Below are 17,064 nucleotides of genomic sequence, written 5' to 3'. Positions count from 1 at the left end.
CAGACCTTCAGTTTAGGTACAAGACTGACCTGCAGCAGGCAAACCACGGGCAGGAAAGCTCCCACCACCCCTTAACTCATAAAAGGTGTGTCCTTTCCCTTCCTGGAAGAACAACCTCGCTGCCCACAGCCGAGCTGACTCGGGGCTGCCATGCCAACAACGATTCATGGTGGAGCTCTTCAGCTTTCCAGGGATTCCTGCCAAATACTCATCATCTCACCATGCTGCGACCAGAAATTCCAGTCCTGTTTTGCAGTGGCCGCTTTGCTGTGAACACAGTTCACCTCTGGCTATAAGTTACGGGTACCAAAATCCTGTACCATTATAAAATCTAAGCCTCTGCTTTGTGGGCACTGTCAGCTTCTCGGGACACCCCACCGAGGGGCTCTATACCTTCAGTGAACTGAGAGCATGAGAACCCAAGGCACGGCCACCCCCCCATGCTCACAAACCAGCCGTCAGGTGCGGGAAACTTCAGCCTCAGCCAGAGAGCATGGACTCACGACGGGCTGCTTTCCAAACCCCACGCTGCTCCTGCTCACCGCTCCCAAACCTCTCCTAGATCAAAAAAAAACCCAGAAGGAAATCGCTATAGCATCGACTCAATCTCCACTTCGTCAAAGGAGGCACACAAACCGCAGGTGGCCTCTCAGAAACCAAGGCCAAGTTTCCAAAGCACCCAGAACCTGCTTTAACAAGTCCTCCGCCTCCCAGAGTTACAGAACCTCCCCGAGCAGCACCGCCGACATTTCTACCCACATCCCAGCATTGTGTCAAACAGATTCCGCAATAAAACAGCAAAAAGCTGTATGTGGCATGCCAAAACAAGCCTGAGGAGTTGAATGCGCGTGCTGCACAGCACCAGATCTGCATCAGCACATGTAACTAAACCAGAGCAAGGCTTGTGTTGCCGGTGGCTGGCTACCGCAGCGGGGAACCAGGCACTCATTCCCTTAGTTTGGGTTGAAGGACAGAGCAAATAGAAGTGTTGAAGTGAAATTCAAGCACCCAAAATTGAAGTCTGGAATTCCTTTCTCAAGTTGATGCTGGCCCTGGAGCACACAGACTTCCCAGGCTATGCCTCTCTCCTTCTTGGAAACTCATAAAGTTGCTTTTCTGCATCTACTCAGAGCTGCAATGGCAGGACCAGCTCAGCATTTAGCTCTTCCTGACACCTTAATCAAGTTCCACGTGCTCATTAGGGAGGTCTCTACCTAAGACAGAAGGGCTTTTATCCAACAGATGTGTTCTGAAAGAGTAATAACATCCAACCTTTCACAAAATGGAGCTGCTGACGCTCTGATCTTAAAGCCTAATGGGATTAAGAGCTCCCCTCACCAGCTGCATGGCAGGCTTTGAAGTTCGTCACCAAGACACTTCCATCTCCGTGAAGGCCCCACTGGCAGCATCCCACCAAGCTACTTATTTCTCCTTTTACCCATTGCTAACAGGTGATCCTCCCTGAGCTGGCACTGGGACTAGACTGGGGCTAGGAACAGGCTTTCCCCTCCCCTTGGGGCTGGGGAGAACGGCCGACTCCTGCCCACGACAGGCACCGCTTCCCTTCGTGCCATGGCTACATGCCCAGCAGCCCGATTTCCTACCCAAGGAATCCCCGGAGCAACTTGAAAACATCTCTACACCTATTTAAGGCCGGATGATGGATGTTCTTCCTTACACCATGTAAAGCCTCTGAATTTACATCACGGATGGTAAATAATAGCACAAAAGAAGATGAAACCCATCTGTTCCCTAATCAGCCTTTTCAGACAACTGAGGCAGCAGAAATCAAAGCACAGCACAGGAAGCGTTAAATCCCTTTTGCAAAACCTCAAATATTTCCAGGCCTGGAGTGTTACTGGGTGGAAGGTCCTTAAAACTTCTCAGAGCCCAGTATTTCCATAAGGGGCACAAACACTTGACAGAGTCCTCCAGCCTTATCAAATTGGCCGAGTTTCAGCGTGACATTATCCCCTGCAGAACAGACACCGAAAGGTTAGCTAGAGCCATCACCTCCTTTCCTACCTATTAAAAGCCACCCTGGTGAGCTGAGGAAAGGCTAAAGCCTGTCTCTGTACCCTCTTCCTCCTCTTGGACAGCCAGCAGCAACGCCGGAATCCAGCAGCTCCCCAGGCCAGCTAGAACTCAGGCTAATACAAGAATTACTGCATTTTTTCAGAGTAATGCCAAACTTTCCCTGCATTAGTTAAACAGATCGCTGCATTCTAGGCCACATGGGACAACCAGACCGACAGAGACAATTCAATCCATACGAACATTGCCCCCGTCTCGCTTTTACGACGGGCCTCAGGAGGAAAACCAGAAACTGAGGTTACGCCGTTGTCCCGCTCCAGCACTGACTATCCAGGACCCCTCAGGTTTTACAGGGTGAAAAAGCTGCTCGGTCACAGATCACAGCTTTTTACTGACTTCCAGACAGACAAACATTAATCTCAAGAACCATATGGACAGCAGCTTACACACAGCCGTCTGAGAAGATGCGTATCCACAGATTGCTGTTCTCGCTCCTCTGATGTCATCACGCTTAAGTTTCCTGGAAAACTATTTAGCATTCCAAGAGGATGAAGCCAAGTTACCAGCTTCAGCTCATCAAACCATACCGCACGTCAAGGAATAACACAATATATTACACAATAAACGTTAGGAAAAAAGCAGGAACAACAAAAATTCCAGGAATTTTTAAATAGTTAAATAGTTCAGAGAACGAGCTGGCATCCTAACAGCCTTTATAGCAAAACACGGGGCAACTCACCATCTCCCCAGCACAGGAACAGGCCCTTTTGTGCTGCCAGGTCAATCCCGGTTCTTGGATCAACTGCCAATGTAAGTAACTCACTTCTGCCAAGCGCTAAAACTCTCCCAGCCCAGGGAGCCCAACGGGAGACGTTCCAAACCACCGAGCCCCCCATTAGCTGAGCAGTGTGCTGCTGCTGCTGCTGCCCGACCAGCCACTTTGATGCAACTGGACTTTTTGCTCTCTGTAAATATTTAAGAAATTTATATCAAGCCCAAGTCTCAGGACGTGGGGTTTTTTTCTCCCCTTTGTCCTCTAGACAAGGCTCTGGCACGCACAGCTGACAGCTGAAAAAAAGATAGCTGAAGTGTCCACAGGCAAACGTTCCAAATGCAAGGTCAGTGTTCCCTGCCACGCCACGCGCTGGTCAAACACAGCACGGGCAGGACGCGGCACAGGGCGGGCAGCTCAGTAGACAGCATCTGCTGTCCTTTAAGAAATAGTACTGTGAATGGCCAAATGTAGAAAATTGAGTCATTTTTAAAATTCATAAGTCAGGAACTGAACTGCTCTTGTTCGAGCCCCAAACCATCACTCTATTTGCATTGGTGTTTTGACGGCATGATAAAGAGAAAAAAGCAAAAGGAAACCAATCTCCAAACTTATGAAGTCCTTGGCCTCTCCGGGGAAGCTGTTTGAAATGGAGCCTTTTACAGTGTAAACATCTGTCTGTGACCCACCGCAGCAGAGGCTTCCCCAGCACATTCCATACCCAGCATTACACAACCCTTACGGTTCACAAATAAGCGCAAGGCTCAAGACAGTAAGAGAAAACACAGATTACTCTCTCTGCTTTGCTGTCAACAGTGATAGAAATGGACTAGCCAAATGGCTTTACTTTATATATAAATTGTTACATTGAAGCTCCCCAGGTGAACACTTTACTTTTCCCTGAGCTGTTTTTGCATCAGAATCACTTTTTTTTTTTTTTTTTTACCTAAATACCCAGCCCTAGGCATCTCCCTGCCTCCTTGGCCAGCTTCCCAATGACATCTTAGCCAGCCTGCCGGTCCTAGGAACGCAGCAGGAATTGCAGCAGTAGCTCCGTTCTCCCCCTTGCCAGGCCAGCGTTCCTCCTGCCCTGTTACCCTTCCCTCTGCGATCCGGTCACTGGACCGACACAAACATGTTAATTATCACCAAGGCCTTAGGCCAGGGCTTCAGAAATTCAACAACAGCTTTACAGCTCTTGCCCTTAAACCAACCAACCTTTTACAGGGCTACAAAGTGATCAGATAAAGGATTTAAAAAAATAAAAATAAAAAAAAATAAAAGCAGCAAAAAGGCTTACGGAGTTAAAAAGAAGGACGGGAGAGGAGGGGGAATGCTTTTGAGGTAGTTCCAGGCATCTGTTCACAGATTACTTTTCGAACTGTCACCCTGGCAGTACAGGAAGGGGAATCGTTCTTTAGGCCCACACCGAATCCTTTCGATGAAGAAACTACAGCAAAACGACTGCAATGTACTTGAGGTTTGCTGGGTACTACGTAAAATTGTATCAATTTACCGATGGGCAGCACTGAATATGCATTATCCAGAACACGCTACTTTAAGCCGTGACAAAGTTTATTTAGTTCAAAATCATAGGTTTATGCTGCGTTTAAGCCCAGGTAAGGCCCCTACATTTAAGACCGCTGGAGACTGCACTGATTTAGATCTGTTTTTTTAAGAGATATGTGGTTATAGTATTTTTGTGTAACTTAAAATTACCATGGCAGAGACAGCCTTTGTGATTTCCTTACAGCTGAGATCTAAGTGAGGAAATAAGGTCTGCTGAGTAAGAAATAGTCCCTGATTCTGCCCTGGATGGATCAGTTTCCACATCACTGAGCTCCTGAAAAGCACGGAGGGAAGAATCGCCACACAAAAACAGGCCTAATGAGGAAGACAGTTATTGAAAGGAAAAAAAAAAAAAAAAAAAAAGTCCTAGTTAATCAAAAATCTCTCTGCAACCAGCAGCAACAGCAAATGGAAAAGCACCTCAGACACAAAACATTTATATTGGCCAGCAGTCCTCAGTCCCTGCTATTATCTCTGCTTCACAATTCTTAGATTCTGGAAACCAGAAGTAGAAATACTGCCAATATTTCAGGTGCTACCAGCAGAATAAAGTAATTCTGTAATGTGCTGGTAACTTAGCTAATTTCACTTAGATAATTCCTAGCCAAACCATGAACGCCTGCTTTTAGACTCTGGCAGATCAATTCTTTTAGCCCTTACCCAACTCTACACAAGGTTTGAAGAAATTCTGCCCCTCTGCATCACTTCTGTGTCTTTCCTATCGCAAAGTGGGAAGGAATTAAAACTTAATGACATTTGTAATTTAAAGTCAAGGATTTCAAGCAAACACGGGCACTCCATCCTTACCCAGCCCCAGAGACTAGCACTTACTGACGTGCCAGTGCTGCGCCATGCAACGGGACAGCAATGGCTTTCTGGCCTCACCTACCCATCGCTTCGCTGTGGGGAGCTTATATCATAGGTCTGACACAGGCTGAACTGCAGGTTTTGGCTTTTTCATCTTTTCTTCTAGGGTTCACAGCACACGATTAAGGGATGGAATGAGGTCAGCTGCTTATTATGGGCTAATTGTTATATTCCCTGAACTAGAATACCAGTAACTGAATATGAGTACAGGATCTCTGCAAAACCAGAGATCACATTCTAAAATTAAAGCCCTAATGAAGGCTCATTAATACGCAAGAAGAATCCCTCTAGAATTCTGAAGTTAGTGCTAAATCTATCTATCTATATAATCTCAAATGCACTCCACGTGTGTGGCATCTTAAAGTTCCTTACTCTGTACAATTAGCAAAGACCATACCCCTGCTATATAACCCCAATACGTCAGGTACTTACGGAGATGTTATTTGCAGGATCTAACTGAACTTTTCACTGTCAATAAGGAGCCACCTTTTCAGAAAAACAAAGCAGCAAGGACACAGCTCTGTTTTGACAGCTACCTTAAGGTGTTCTTAGGTGTACCTGGACTTGGTTGCTAAAGCCGCACGTAGCACTCCGCTGTTTTCTTCACAGTGCACTCATCTTCAAGTAGTTTTAGTTTCCCATCTGTTCTAAAAGGAGAGATTATCAGGTTATCTACAAACATACTACAGAATGGTTTTAGTAAAACTGTGGTTTTCCGATTTCCTGTTTTATGTAAACATTTCAGAGAAATGCGTAAGGCCAGTGGTTTCCATCTGCGATTAATGACCTGTTTAAAGGAACCATTAGAATAAAACGGCTGAGCAGCTCACGAAATATGTATCAAGTACCTCATATACGTCTCTTACCAAAATTAAATGGGTCCTTTCTTTAGTTTAATAACATCAGGAGCTCCATTCTTTCATCCACAATAGAGGTTTAGAACACAACTAGAAAAGCTAATGAAGCTACCCAACTTTCAGCTGCAGAATACAATCTGATGAATGCTCAAGTGTGAGGAGAAAACAAAGCAGGTTTCTTTTAAAAAAAAAAAAGAGATACTTTGAATTTGCTACTACATGCATATTTCTTTCTGTTATGAAAGACATGCAATGAGCTGAAATCTATTCACTGCATCACACAGTAATGGTATAAACAGATTCTTCATAAAAGAACAGGAACAGGCCTCTCATCCACCAGAACGCAATTAACAAAATGTTTGCTCTAATGGAAATGCAGCCATTTGGTGTATTTGCTTAATGAAAGAGCAGTAACAGCGTCTGCCAATTCAATCACCAAGACAGCAGCACGTGCCTTTCTGTTCTTCCCATACAGTCTTCAAATAACCAAAACTCAATTTGATGTTTTGGAAAGTCTAAAACCCACAAAATTCCAGAGAGAACAGATACCCAGCTCTTGTCTTTTTTTAAATGGATAAACTATTAGACTCCTCCTTTGTAAGACATGACATACCAAAATATTTCCAAAATAAGACTATAATAGAAGTAATCTGCCATTCTTTTTGTTGTGCGTTTTTCTAATTGATATAACACACATCACAGAGGGAGAGATACATTACCCTACAGCTAGGGGGAAGCTTTTGTTTTCCATGCCATGTATTTCTATCAAATAGCCACTTTCCCTTCAACCGATAATCAAAACTATTGTTTAGCTTTGTAGAAAAAGTCTGTGTGCTCCAGCATACTTGTGGTAACGGAATAAATATAAAAGGAATTAAATTGCCAATATAAAGACAAAAATACATGTTTTAGTAAAGAATAAGGAAATCAAAACTGTACGAAAAATAAGAGCAAGTAGCAATTCCTCCTCCCACACATCAAGCCCACAGAACTGAAATGATTTCTAGATTACAAAGAAGCTCAGCCTTGAAATGCTGATGTTGAGAAGTTGTACATGAAGCAATGCAACTTTGCTTCAAAAGCTGAGGGGAAAAACCAATTCAAATATTACCTGATGAAAACATGGGAGTATATAAACATGGCAAAACCAAGACAATATGTGTATTTGCATAATTTAACATTTCTACAGCAATATAAGTGAAGAGGGATGAATTCTTTTTATATAATTTTAAATGTCAGTGCTGTATACAGAATGTGAAGTGCTTTGAGTCACCGCTGTAAAACCTTTTGGTTACATACTGAAATAAAACTAAACTGCATTTAAAAATAAATGCTCATGTACAGACTTTAAGTGATTACAGGGTTTAGTAAGGATTGGGGAAATGACTGTAATTCTCCAACACTGGCTCAATTCTGTACACGTAGAAATCAGTCAGCTACAAAAGCGCTCTGTAAGTCAAAGTTGCCTCGCATACCAAACTTCTCCTTTACAGCACATGTAATGCCTTACAAAAAGACAAATTAATTCAACAAATCCAGCAAGAGAAAAGTTCTGCTTTCAGCCACACCCGAGCAACTCCTCCAGACTTCAACAGGAGCACGAGCCCAAATGGCAGCATACAAACAAGAGAATAAGACCTCTTCCACAAAGGAGTACAAATCACTGTATTTACAAATCAATCAAGCACACTTAGCCCTGGACAGAATTTAGACATTGTTTTCATCATAAACAACAGGCTTATTACACATTTCAGATTCTAATGCTTTTAGTTTTAGCAGGAATTTTTTGAAATGAGAGTTGCAAATAACCTCCAATACAGTTAGTCCCTTAGACTTAATAAATAAGAAGCATCAAGAATCTTCATGGTATTGAGATGCATAGAACTATTAAATGGTTTCAGAGTCTATTTAAGGAAAAAAAAAAAAAGTCAAAAAAAAAGTCCTTTGTTACTGCAAAAATCTGAGTTTATGTTCTTCAAAGAAGAATGGCCCTAGTGGTATGTTCAAGTGCCAAAACAAGCAGCAGGATGAGAGGCCATTACTGCATGCCAAACCACTGTTCTTGATCTGCCCACTGAGCTGCTTCACTGTCACTGCCTTCCAAGTCCCCCTCTTCTCCACTCCCCTCCATATCATCCACATCTTCTTCCTGGGTTGCATCAGTTGGACTTTCCTCTTTTTCCATTTTCTGCATTCCCTCTAGTGACTTCTGATCATTTGGATCCAAACTGAGGAAAGGAAGAAAAGAAAGCATTATGCTAAAACTGATTTTTTCCCATTATACTTGTGACATTAATGTAAAAAAAAAAAAAAAAAAAGTAAAAAAACCCCCTCTCATTTGTTGTCTGCACTTCCTGTTTTAACATCATCAAGAAGTTCAATTTAGTAGATGATGCAACATCACCTCAGGCTGACCGTAACATTATTAAAACTTTATCTAAAATAATCTGATCCCCGAGAATGCGCTTACCTAAACATCACACTATTCCAGACAATACTAATAGTAAAGTAACATGAAAGCAGTAAAAACTTAAATGACTATGACTAAATATATTATATGCAAGGAAAAACCAGCTGATCCATTAACACTATATAAGTTTATGGTGGACACGATGTGCTAGATTTAACGTAAATTTAACTGTTTGAAATAAAACATGGTAACATTTGACATGGTAACACCCTAAAATAACATTTAGGTTATGTTAAATTGAATCACACTACTAAAATTTACTTAATAGCTCACCTACACCTTCTAATCTAAAGGAATGGATCTTAAGGTGCCTGACTATATAATAATTAATAACTATAAATTAACTATAAATGCCTTAATCCTTTCATTAGTCAAGGAATCACATGCCTAGTGACATGCTTAGCGTTAAAGCAGTCCCTAAATTTTGCACTTCTCAGTTCAAAGCCTTATGACCAACTAATTCATTAACAGGACGTTATTTGTATGTTTCTGTTTGTTTTAAGGGACAATGATATAAAGCTATCTCTGATGCACGTCCCAATCAATTTTTTGCTCAACTTTTTACTTAGTCAAGTTGATTTTAGGTTCTTACAAATATACCGCAATCTCAGAGTCTCTGGCTTTACCTTAGGGCAATACTGTACTGGTCCATTGCTTCCTGATACTCATTGACAGCTACAAGAAAGTCTCCCAGTATTCGGTGCAGAACACAGTCGCTCTGATTAGCCAGCGCATTCCTCAGCAAAGCAATTCCATCTTCATACTTTTGTTCTCTACCTGTTTATATGCAAAACTACAGTTTTAATTAATAGTTTAGGTAAATCTATAAAAAGTCAGAGTGCACACAAAGAGCCATCATAACACAAGATTATTTCTTCCTTCAGAACTGCCAGCATGGGGAATAGTAGTGATATACTTTTTGCAAGATTAACTCTAAACAATGGATTTTCATTGCAATAACTGCTACACTCACACATACTTTGAAGTCAAAATATTTTGTTTGCAATTGTTTTAAGTGCTGGTATAATATGAGTTGCTAGACGCAACTAATTCCTGTGATTTTTCCTTCAGAATAGAACTGATAAATCCCTGGGCTGTAACATCACTGTTCTATTCTTCACACTGATGAGGCTGCAGAACACTCTTCCATGTAAAACAGTATGCTTTAAATAAGTTGACATGGGGAAAAAAAAAAAAAAAAGGAACTTACTAAGAAGTTCTGCTTTCTTTACCACAGCCTTAATGTAATCAGGTCTTTGTGTTAGCGCTTTGTCCAATAATGTTTTTGCTTTTTCCTGCGTGACTGGGTCTTCGAGACAGACTGTTGCTAACAGAGTGAGTGTCTGTGCATTTGCTCCCAGAGTTTTATATACATTATTTGCCATAACCATAGCTTCACGGATACTGCTGGATGCGAGGTAACATTCGATGAGACCTGATGATATAAAAAGGAAAACATTTCAGTTTTTGAGTCAGCACTACAGACACTTGCGCCTCAATTATTTGCACTTAGTAGCACTCAGACTCCAAACAACTGACACTATAAAAAGCAAATACAAATTGCAATTGAGAAAGTGAGTCTACAGCCAACATTTTTTAAAAGATATCAAAGAAACTTGCAGATAAGGAAACCTGGACGCTAAATGGCATACAGTTCTACGTGGAATCAGAGACAAAGGCAGGAGAAGGAAGACTGTCTCCCAGGACCAACATCTGTCAAAAGACTAAGTTGTGACAGATTACACATTTCTTCCTTACTTGCAGGAGAAGCAAAACTATTCAAGCAAATGCACAATTGCATTACAGTACTTCTAAATGCATGCCTTTCACTTTAGCAGGGAAACTACAGCATTGTGCCCACCACAAAGCACAGGATATGGAACTGGAGGAGCCAGGAAAATCAGATTTGCACTCTCCATTCTGAATACACGAAAAAGTAAAAAACAAAACAAAACTTCACTGCTGAATATTACAGAATAATCAGTTTGGTTTTACTTAACCAATAATTGCATAGAAGACAAACAAGTACCACCAAAAAGATTTGAGAACCAGGAAATCCTAAGAAAACAGACCCTAGAACGCACCACCATATTACAAACTGGTACAAGATTTAATACCTCTCGTATAATTCTTTTGCGTATTTTCACAAGCCTACATTTCAACACATCCATTCTACAGGTAGTTGACTTCATCACTTTTATTTGTCGGCGAGTACTTAAAAAAAAAAGCCTAAGTACACCTAATCTAAGATTTTTTGCCCAGTTCCAATACTGAGATACTAACACATCACTTGGACTCTTCACAACTCACCATTTACTTGAAGCTGCTGTTGAGATCAACAAGATTTAGATATGACAAAAGCATGACAAAATGAAGCTCCCAGTGCAACTAACCATACAGTTAACAACATCAGCCAGAAGTGATGTGCTCAAAATACCCAAGTCTGTTTACATCCCGATTAAGCAAAAACAAACAAACAAACAAAAGCCCTGTTTGAAAATCACTCTTACGCATACATGCATTCTCTAATATCCCTCATCTGACTGCTTCTACCAGAGTTTTATAGGTTTTCAGGTAACAATAATTTATTTACTAGAAAGTCAGCAGGAGAAAAGAACTACTGTCTATTTCCTTGCCTGATCATCATCATCATGACGCCAACTTTCACATCAAACCAATACTCCACATGCAAGTAGCTTCACTTCACTCACCTTCATAGCAATCCAGCCTACAAGGTGCGAGACGTATCGCTTCACGGAAGTGTATAATTGCTTCCTGTACTCGGCCCATATTCCTAAGAGCAGCTCCTTTCAGCAGGAGAGCTTGAACACTGTTACTATTAAGCTGGATAGCTTTGGCTCCTAAATATAAGGCACGAGAGTATCGTTTACTGTAGAAACTATGACACCTATGGAAAGACAAGAGGGATTGTAAACATGTACTGCCTGTGGTGCCTGTGCACATTCATTGAGGTTTAAAAGCAGAAAGAATAAAAAAAAAAAAAAAATACAGGCAACTGTTGAGCTTCTTACATTTGAAGTTAAGAATATGTGTTCAAGAAAAAACACTCTTCAGGAGTTTAAAAAAAAAAAGGCAGTATGAATTTATTCACTGTTACAGCTATTTAATGTATCATTGTTAATGCACAGGTGCAGTAATTCAAATAGGTTTAAACATAGAGAAAATAACTAAAATAGGTATTAATGGATAGCTAATTTGTTACCCCAAGAACAGAATAGATAGACTAGAAAAAGCACCTTCTGAAGAAAAAAGCTGAATCCACTGTATCAACTGTAATCCACTGCATGCAGCAAATCAAGAGTTGAGGTAAGAAAGAAATAAAACAACTTACCCAGACACCACCCAGGGTTCTGCATGTTGATCAGAAATATTGAAGAGACGGCAGCCCAAGTTCTCCACATCCTCTAGCCGACCTTCACGTGCCAATAAATAACCATATACATCCATTCCTAAAGTGAAAAACGTTTGAAGATCAATCATCAAGAAATGGAAAGCTCATTCATAACAATAAAAAACAAGAAACCAAACAGCTACATTAAACTGTGCAACTAGCAGTAACTGTTCAAGATACACAGCTTCTGAATGTAAATTCTGACTTGAAAGCCAGGTACAACAATATGCAATATTCCACTGCACGCTTGATTGCATGTAGCTGCCACTCTAATGTTACTCATCAGATCATTACACTAGGTAAGCTTTCTTTTAGGATTTACTCACCTTTTATTAGGTAAGGATCTAGCATTTGAGCTTGTTCAAATTTTAGAATAGAGTTTTTATTATCTCCAGCTCTGAAATACAGGTCTGCTAAGCTCCCCAGTAAGTCTACATTATCCCTCAGCAATGACTTCTTCTCTAAAGAGCTTTAAGACAAAAAAAAAATCCTGTTAATTATGTAATTCTATTTTAATATAGCTATATATAAATATTAATATATTATTTGATTTTATCATGCTCTTTGAACTCTTACCAAATGGTGTTTATTGCTCTTGTGTTATCTCCAGTATGCACAAAAGCATATGCCTTGATCCACACCGAAAGCCAATCCAAGTTAGGAATACTCTGAATTACGTTGATTGTCATAGAGGCCACTTCCGCACCTTTCACCGACAGCGAGAGTAAGCCTATTCAGGACGGTACATACATCAACTTCAGCCACCAGAAATTGCTTTTAATACAAATTAATTGTCTGAAGACCAGAAACTCCATCCCTTGACAAGTATAAACAAGCAGCTTGTTACAATGCTTTTTATAATTTGCATAATATAGGCATTACATATTACATGCAAATGTAAAGACAATTACCTAGTCACAAGCATAATTCAAATTATAATACGGTTTAATACTGAAATAGTAACAGTGTGCAGACACCTACCTAGTATGGCATCAAGTGCTAAAGGGCACTGCCTCAGTACTTCTTTGTAGCTCGTAACAGATGAGCGCTCTTGACCTGCTTTCTTGTATAGATTTGCCAACATCATATTGATCTACAAGCAACAGAAATGTTGGTAGAGTCAAGAACGAGAAAGGAGAAAGCCTCACTAAGCAAGGGCACAATTTTGTCTCCAAGCACACCTGCCTCTCTCCCCCCTGTTCTCGGCACAAGACAAAATTACCTGCTCTTCCTTTGAGATCACCATAACCTATTATATATTATAAAATTAAAATTGTTTCTGCTTTCTGAGTCTTACATTCTTTAGTATTTGCACAGTCATCTTGAAATCTCAGTGTTTTGCATATACAAAGTCAAAAGATGGGCATTTATATATGACAACAAGGACCTGTATATCCACTACATTAGCCTTCTTTGAGTTATCTCTCCATACCAGTGGAAGTCTTTGAGAGAATTAACTTAGGAAGGCAGAGAAAGTTTCCATTTATTTTCTGAATGAAGGCATGATTGATGAAAGAACAGAAATGATTTCAGCTCTACTCAAGTAGCTGGTTTCTGCTACAATACTTTATTTTACTAGTGCGCTTAGGTAAAAAGTTTGCTTTTCTCAATCTTCTCTTATTTTTCTGTTTGGTAAGTTGGTCTTTAAACAGAACGCTTTGACCTTACTAGAGTCTAAGCCATGTACACTGTTAGCACAATACAGGAATACTGTTAATATGAAACATAGTTGATTGACCTGATGTGTTAACCTTTTAAGCCCTTACGACATCATAAAGCCAGCAACCAAAGACTCAATATATCTGGCACTGCAGACCACAATGGGATCTAAATATTTAACATTATCTAAACTGTTATTAAAAAGGATGAAAAGATTTTAAAAGATGGAACACTAGCATTCCTTCTACTTGACAAAGTCTTCAGCCTTTCAAGGATCTTACATTGCTCAAACTATACAGTAAAACATGAGGTGCCATTCCTTATACATTCTGGGTTCAGGAACATATTAAAACACTTGCTCAATTTGAGCAATCACAATTTAGCAAGTTACATTGACTGGCTAATAGTGAAAACACCACAGAACAGTCAGCCTTGCGAGACAACTAGGCTACCAGTCTCTCCTTCAGCTCTAGCAGGTGACAGCGTGCCTTTCCTGTCCAGTGATACACAGCTCTTCCATGGAAACTCGGACTCCACTTTGTGGTTATAACCAGGCAAAGTACATTAATTTAAACAATTGCTTTGGCTCTCACATTTACATGTTTGACTCGGAACCGCAGAAAATTATTCAGCCAGGTGTCTAGCAATTGTTTACTAACTTGCAGTAACTGTTTGCAATCATGTACTCTGGTACAGGAGTAAAATGCTTTTGCTGAGACTGGCTATTATTCTTTGCCCTGTTAAAAGTGTTCACGATAACACACAAAGAACTATCGAATGGATGATACAGATCCCAAGCCTTATGTATGGATATACAAATACTTTACAAACTTTTAGCATTAAAATAGTGTTTCTTCATCCTTGTACACAAGCAAAATTCTGTACCTTCTGTATGCAGTACTGAAGAGCTAACCAGGTAATTCACACAAATTAATAAAGATGCACACAAACTTTTAACTCTTTTCACTTTTTTTGAATTCTTTCTAACAGAGGGAATACAAAATTTGTCTGATTTTAAAGAAAAGAGACCAAATAAACTAAGCTAATTTAAATATTAGGAAGTGTTTCCAAACAACATTTAACTAATACAAAAGCAAATACCAAGACACAATGCCATTATACCTACAGACTACGTTCTTTTTAACCACATACTGGCCTAAAGATTCAAGACACACTGACCAAAGATTTGTGACAAAAGTCTGCCAAAACTGACCTTTGGGGTCCTCTGTCTGGAAGGAATCCCATCAAGTATAGCAATGGCATCTTTATCTTGCTTCAGCATTGTATAACATTCAGCCATTTTATATTTCACTTCAATTTCAGACGGTAAACACTGAAATAAAAAACAAACTTTAAAGGACAATGCTTTTAGTCATTTAACTTTTCAGTGAAGTAAAACATTTGAATATGGTTTTCTAATTAAATGCTTAAACTATGTTGAAAAAATCTAGTGCAAGAAAGTTCACAATGCAACCTACTGCTAGCTCATATTGCTCCTGTCTCCAAACGAAAAGCATGACCTACACATACAAAAAAATCTCATGTTCAAGACCATATTGTTTCGCATTACGCCACACTGGTACTTTCAAAGTGAAGTAGCCTTAAATGTCACATCTATTTGACATGATAAATCCACAATCTAATGACATAATATTGAGTCAGCAACATTAACTGCAAAGAAGAACACGATCATTTTACACAGCACATTAGTCAATTTTTAAATACCTGGCTCTGGGGAGTTGATGCAGCATTCCCAGTAGAAGGTCTAACTTTTGAAGTTTTACTTAGTGCTTTTTTCTGCTGCAAAGCCATTGTATACTTACTTACAGCATTTCTATATTCTTTATCATGGAAGAGAGAATCTGCATGATATACAAGGAGCTGGTATTTCTGAGATGGTGAAAACAGTTCCCTAGAAGAAAGGCGAACAGAAAGGCTGAGATCAACTAACTGCAGATCCTTATGGATCCAAAGTACTCGTAGCTTTTGTTTGTCTGGCTTTAACTTCCAACTGTTGCTGCTTCTTTACTACATTGGAAACAGGTACTATCTCCTCACAAAGGTATTATCTTGCCGATTTCTTTTATCTGAATACAAACAAACGTAATAGCCATTCCTGACACCTCATCAGTAACAACAGCTTGACCGCTGTTTTCATAGCGGAGCAGCCCCGATCCTCCTCCTAACAATCCACATGTTGTCAACGTCCACGAAAGCGCATTTTGTTTGAAGGGACTCAAGTTTACAAGGCAACTCAGCTCTTTGCACAGCTATCCTGGTCCTAATCCACACGTTCATGTTTTACAAACCCGCTTTTTGCAGAGGTGTTGAAGAGTTAGTTTCAGAATAGAATTCTAGTTTTAATTAGTTCCTCAAAACCTATCCAAAATGTAAAATGACACCTTATAGGAAAGTCCTGAAAAATAAAGGGAATCACTCGAGTCAGGGGAAGAGCCGTTACCTACACAGGACACCCTTGCAAAGAGAAAATCCCTCCATATCTGCCAGAATGCTCTTGCTGTACCGGGTACCCCAACAGAGGCTGAACCCCGGGCAGAGGCGGGCTTCATCCCCCGCAGGGCCGGGGAGGGGAGCCGGAGGCCGGCACCACAGAACCCGGCGGGAAGGACAGCTCTAAAAGCGAGCCCACCTCCTTCACAGCTCATAAGACACCCGCCGCCACCCTGCGAACTCCCGCCTGGCCTCTCTCCCCCTCAGCACCGCCGGCCCCGTCAGCCCGCCGTGCCCTCTCGCGGGAGGGCCACTCACGGGTTATTGCCGCTCATCGTGAGGAGAAGCCCGCTGAGGAGCCGCACGTTAGAGTGGAGCCCAGCGGCCGCCATCTCTCGTACGTGCTCCACCACACTCATGCCGGCGGCGGGAGGGCGCGGAGCGGAGGGGACAGACGGCAAAGGGGGAGACAACGCCGCCGCCGCCCGCCGGCACTCCAAAATGGCGCCACCGAGGGGGCCTCGCACGCCGCCGCCGCCTGCAGGCGCCTTCGGCATTGCCTTCATGGCGGACGCGCGGCCCGACAGGCGTGCGGGAGGGCAACCCCGGGCCGTGCGCGCCGCGCCAGGCCCCCGGCATCCCCGCGCCTGCGCAATGGCGGGGCGGGAGGGGCGGTCGTCACTGCTGAGGGAGGTCGCTGGCCTCAGGGAGGTGATAGGCGTTTATATGAGGTCAGAGGGGGTCCTTCTCGGCCCAGTGTCGTTTTATGGAAGAGACGTACTCCCCGTTATCTGCACAGCTCTTGAGTCTTGCCCTTTTTCTCCTGAGACTTTATTATCTGCTGGTTGAGGCAGCTATATGTGGCAGAGGTATCAGAGATAATAAAGCTCCTGCCTATAAAAATCGGTAACTGAGGAAAAAGATGCTTTGAAACCTAGATTTCTTCTGGGCCACAACCCGGGGAGATGCCTCA

General features: G+C 41.5%; 1 protein-coding gene across 2 annotated transcripts; it reads right to left on the bottom strand.

The window, feature by feature from the left end:
- Positions 1-7,740: 7,740 nt before the first annotated feature.
- On the bottom strand, positions 7,741-16,726 carry ANAPC7 (anaphase promoting complex subunit 7). Of its 2 annotated transcripts, none has more exons than XM_074606829.1 (11): positions 16,410-16,726; positions 15,366-15,552; positions 14,854-14,973; positions 12,963-13,074; positions 12,558-12,711; positions 12,308-12,450; positions 11,922-12,039; positions 11,281-11,477; positions 9,780-10,004; positions 9,196-9,346; positions 7,741-8,327 (listed from the first exon to the last, which is right to left on the bottom strand). In XM_074606829.1, exons 1-11 carry the CDS (start codon positions 16,655-16,657, stop codon positions 8,138-8,140), a joined length of 1,845 nt encoding a protein of 614 aa, XP_074462930.1. In that variant the 5' UTR covers positions 16,658-16,726; the 3' UTR covers positions 7,741-8,137. The 2 variants fall into 2 exon arrangements, with proteins under 2 accessions (XP_074462930.1, XP_074462931.1); XM_074606830.1 differs by having other exon boundaries at positions 16,106-16,627.
- Positions 16,727-17,064: the final 338 nt, after the last annotated feature.

The sequence above is a fragment of the Larus michahellis genome, chromosome 13, assembly GCF_964199755.1.
Source record: "Larus michahellis chromosome 13, bLarMic1.1, whole genome shotgun sequence".
NCBI lineage: Eukaryota > Metazoa > Chordata > Aves > Charadriiformes > Laridae > Larus > Larus michahellis.
The sequence above is the reverse complement of the archived record's forward strand: the minus strand, read 5'-3'. Positions and strand labels throughout refer to the sequence as shown.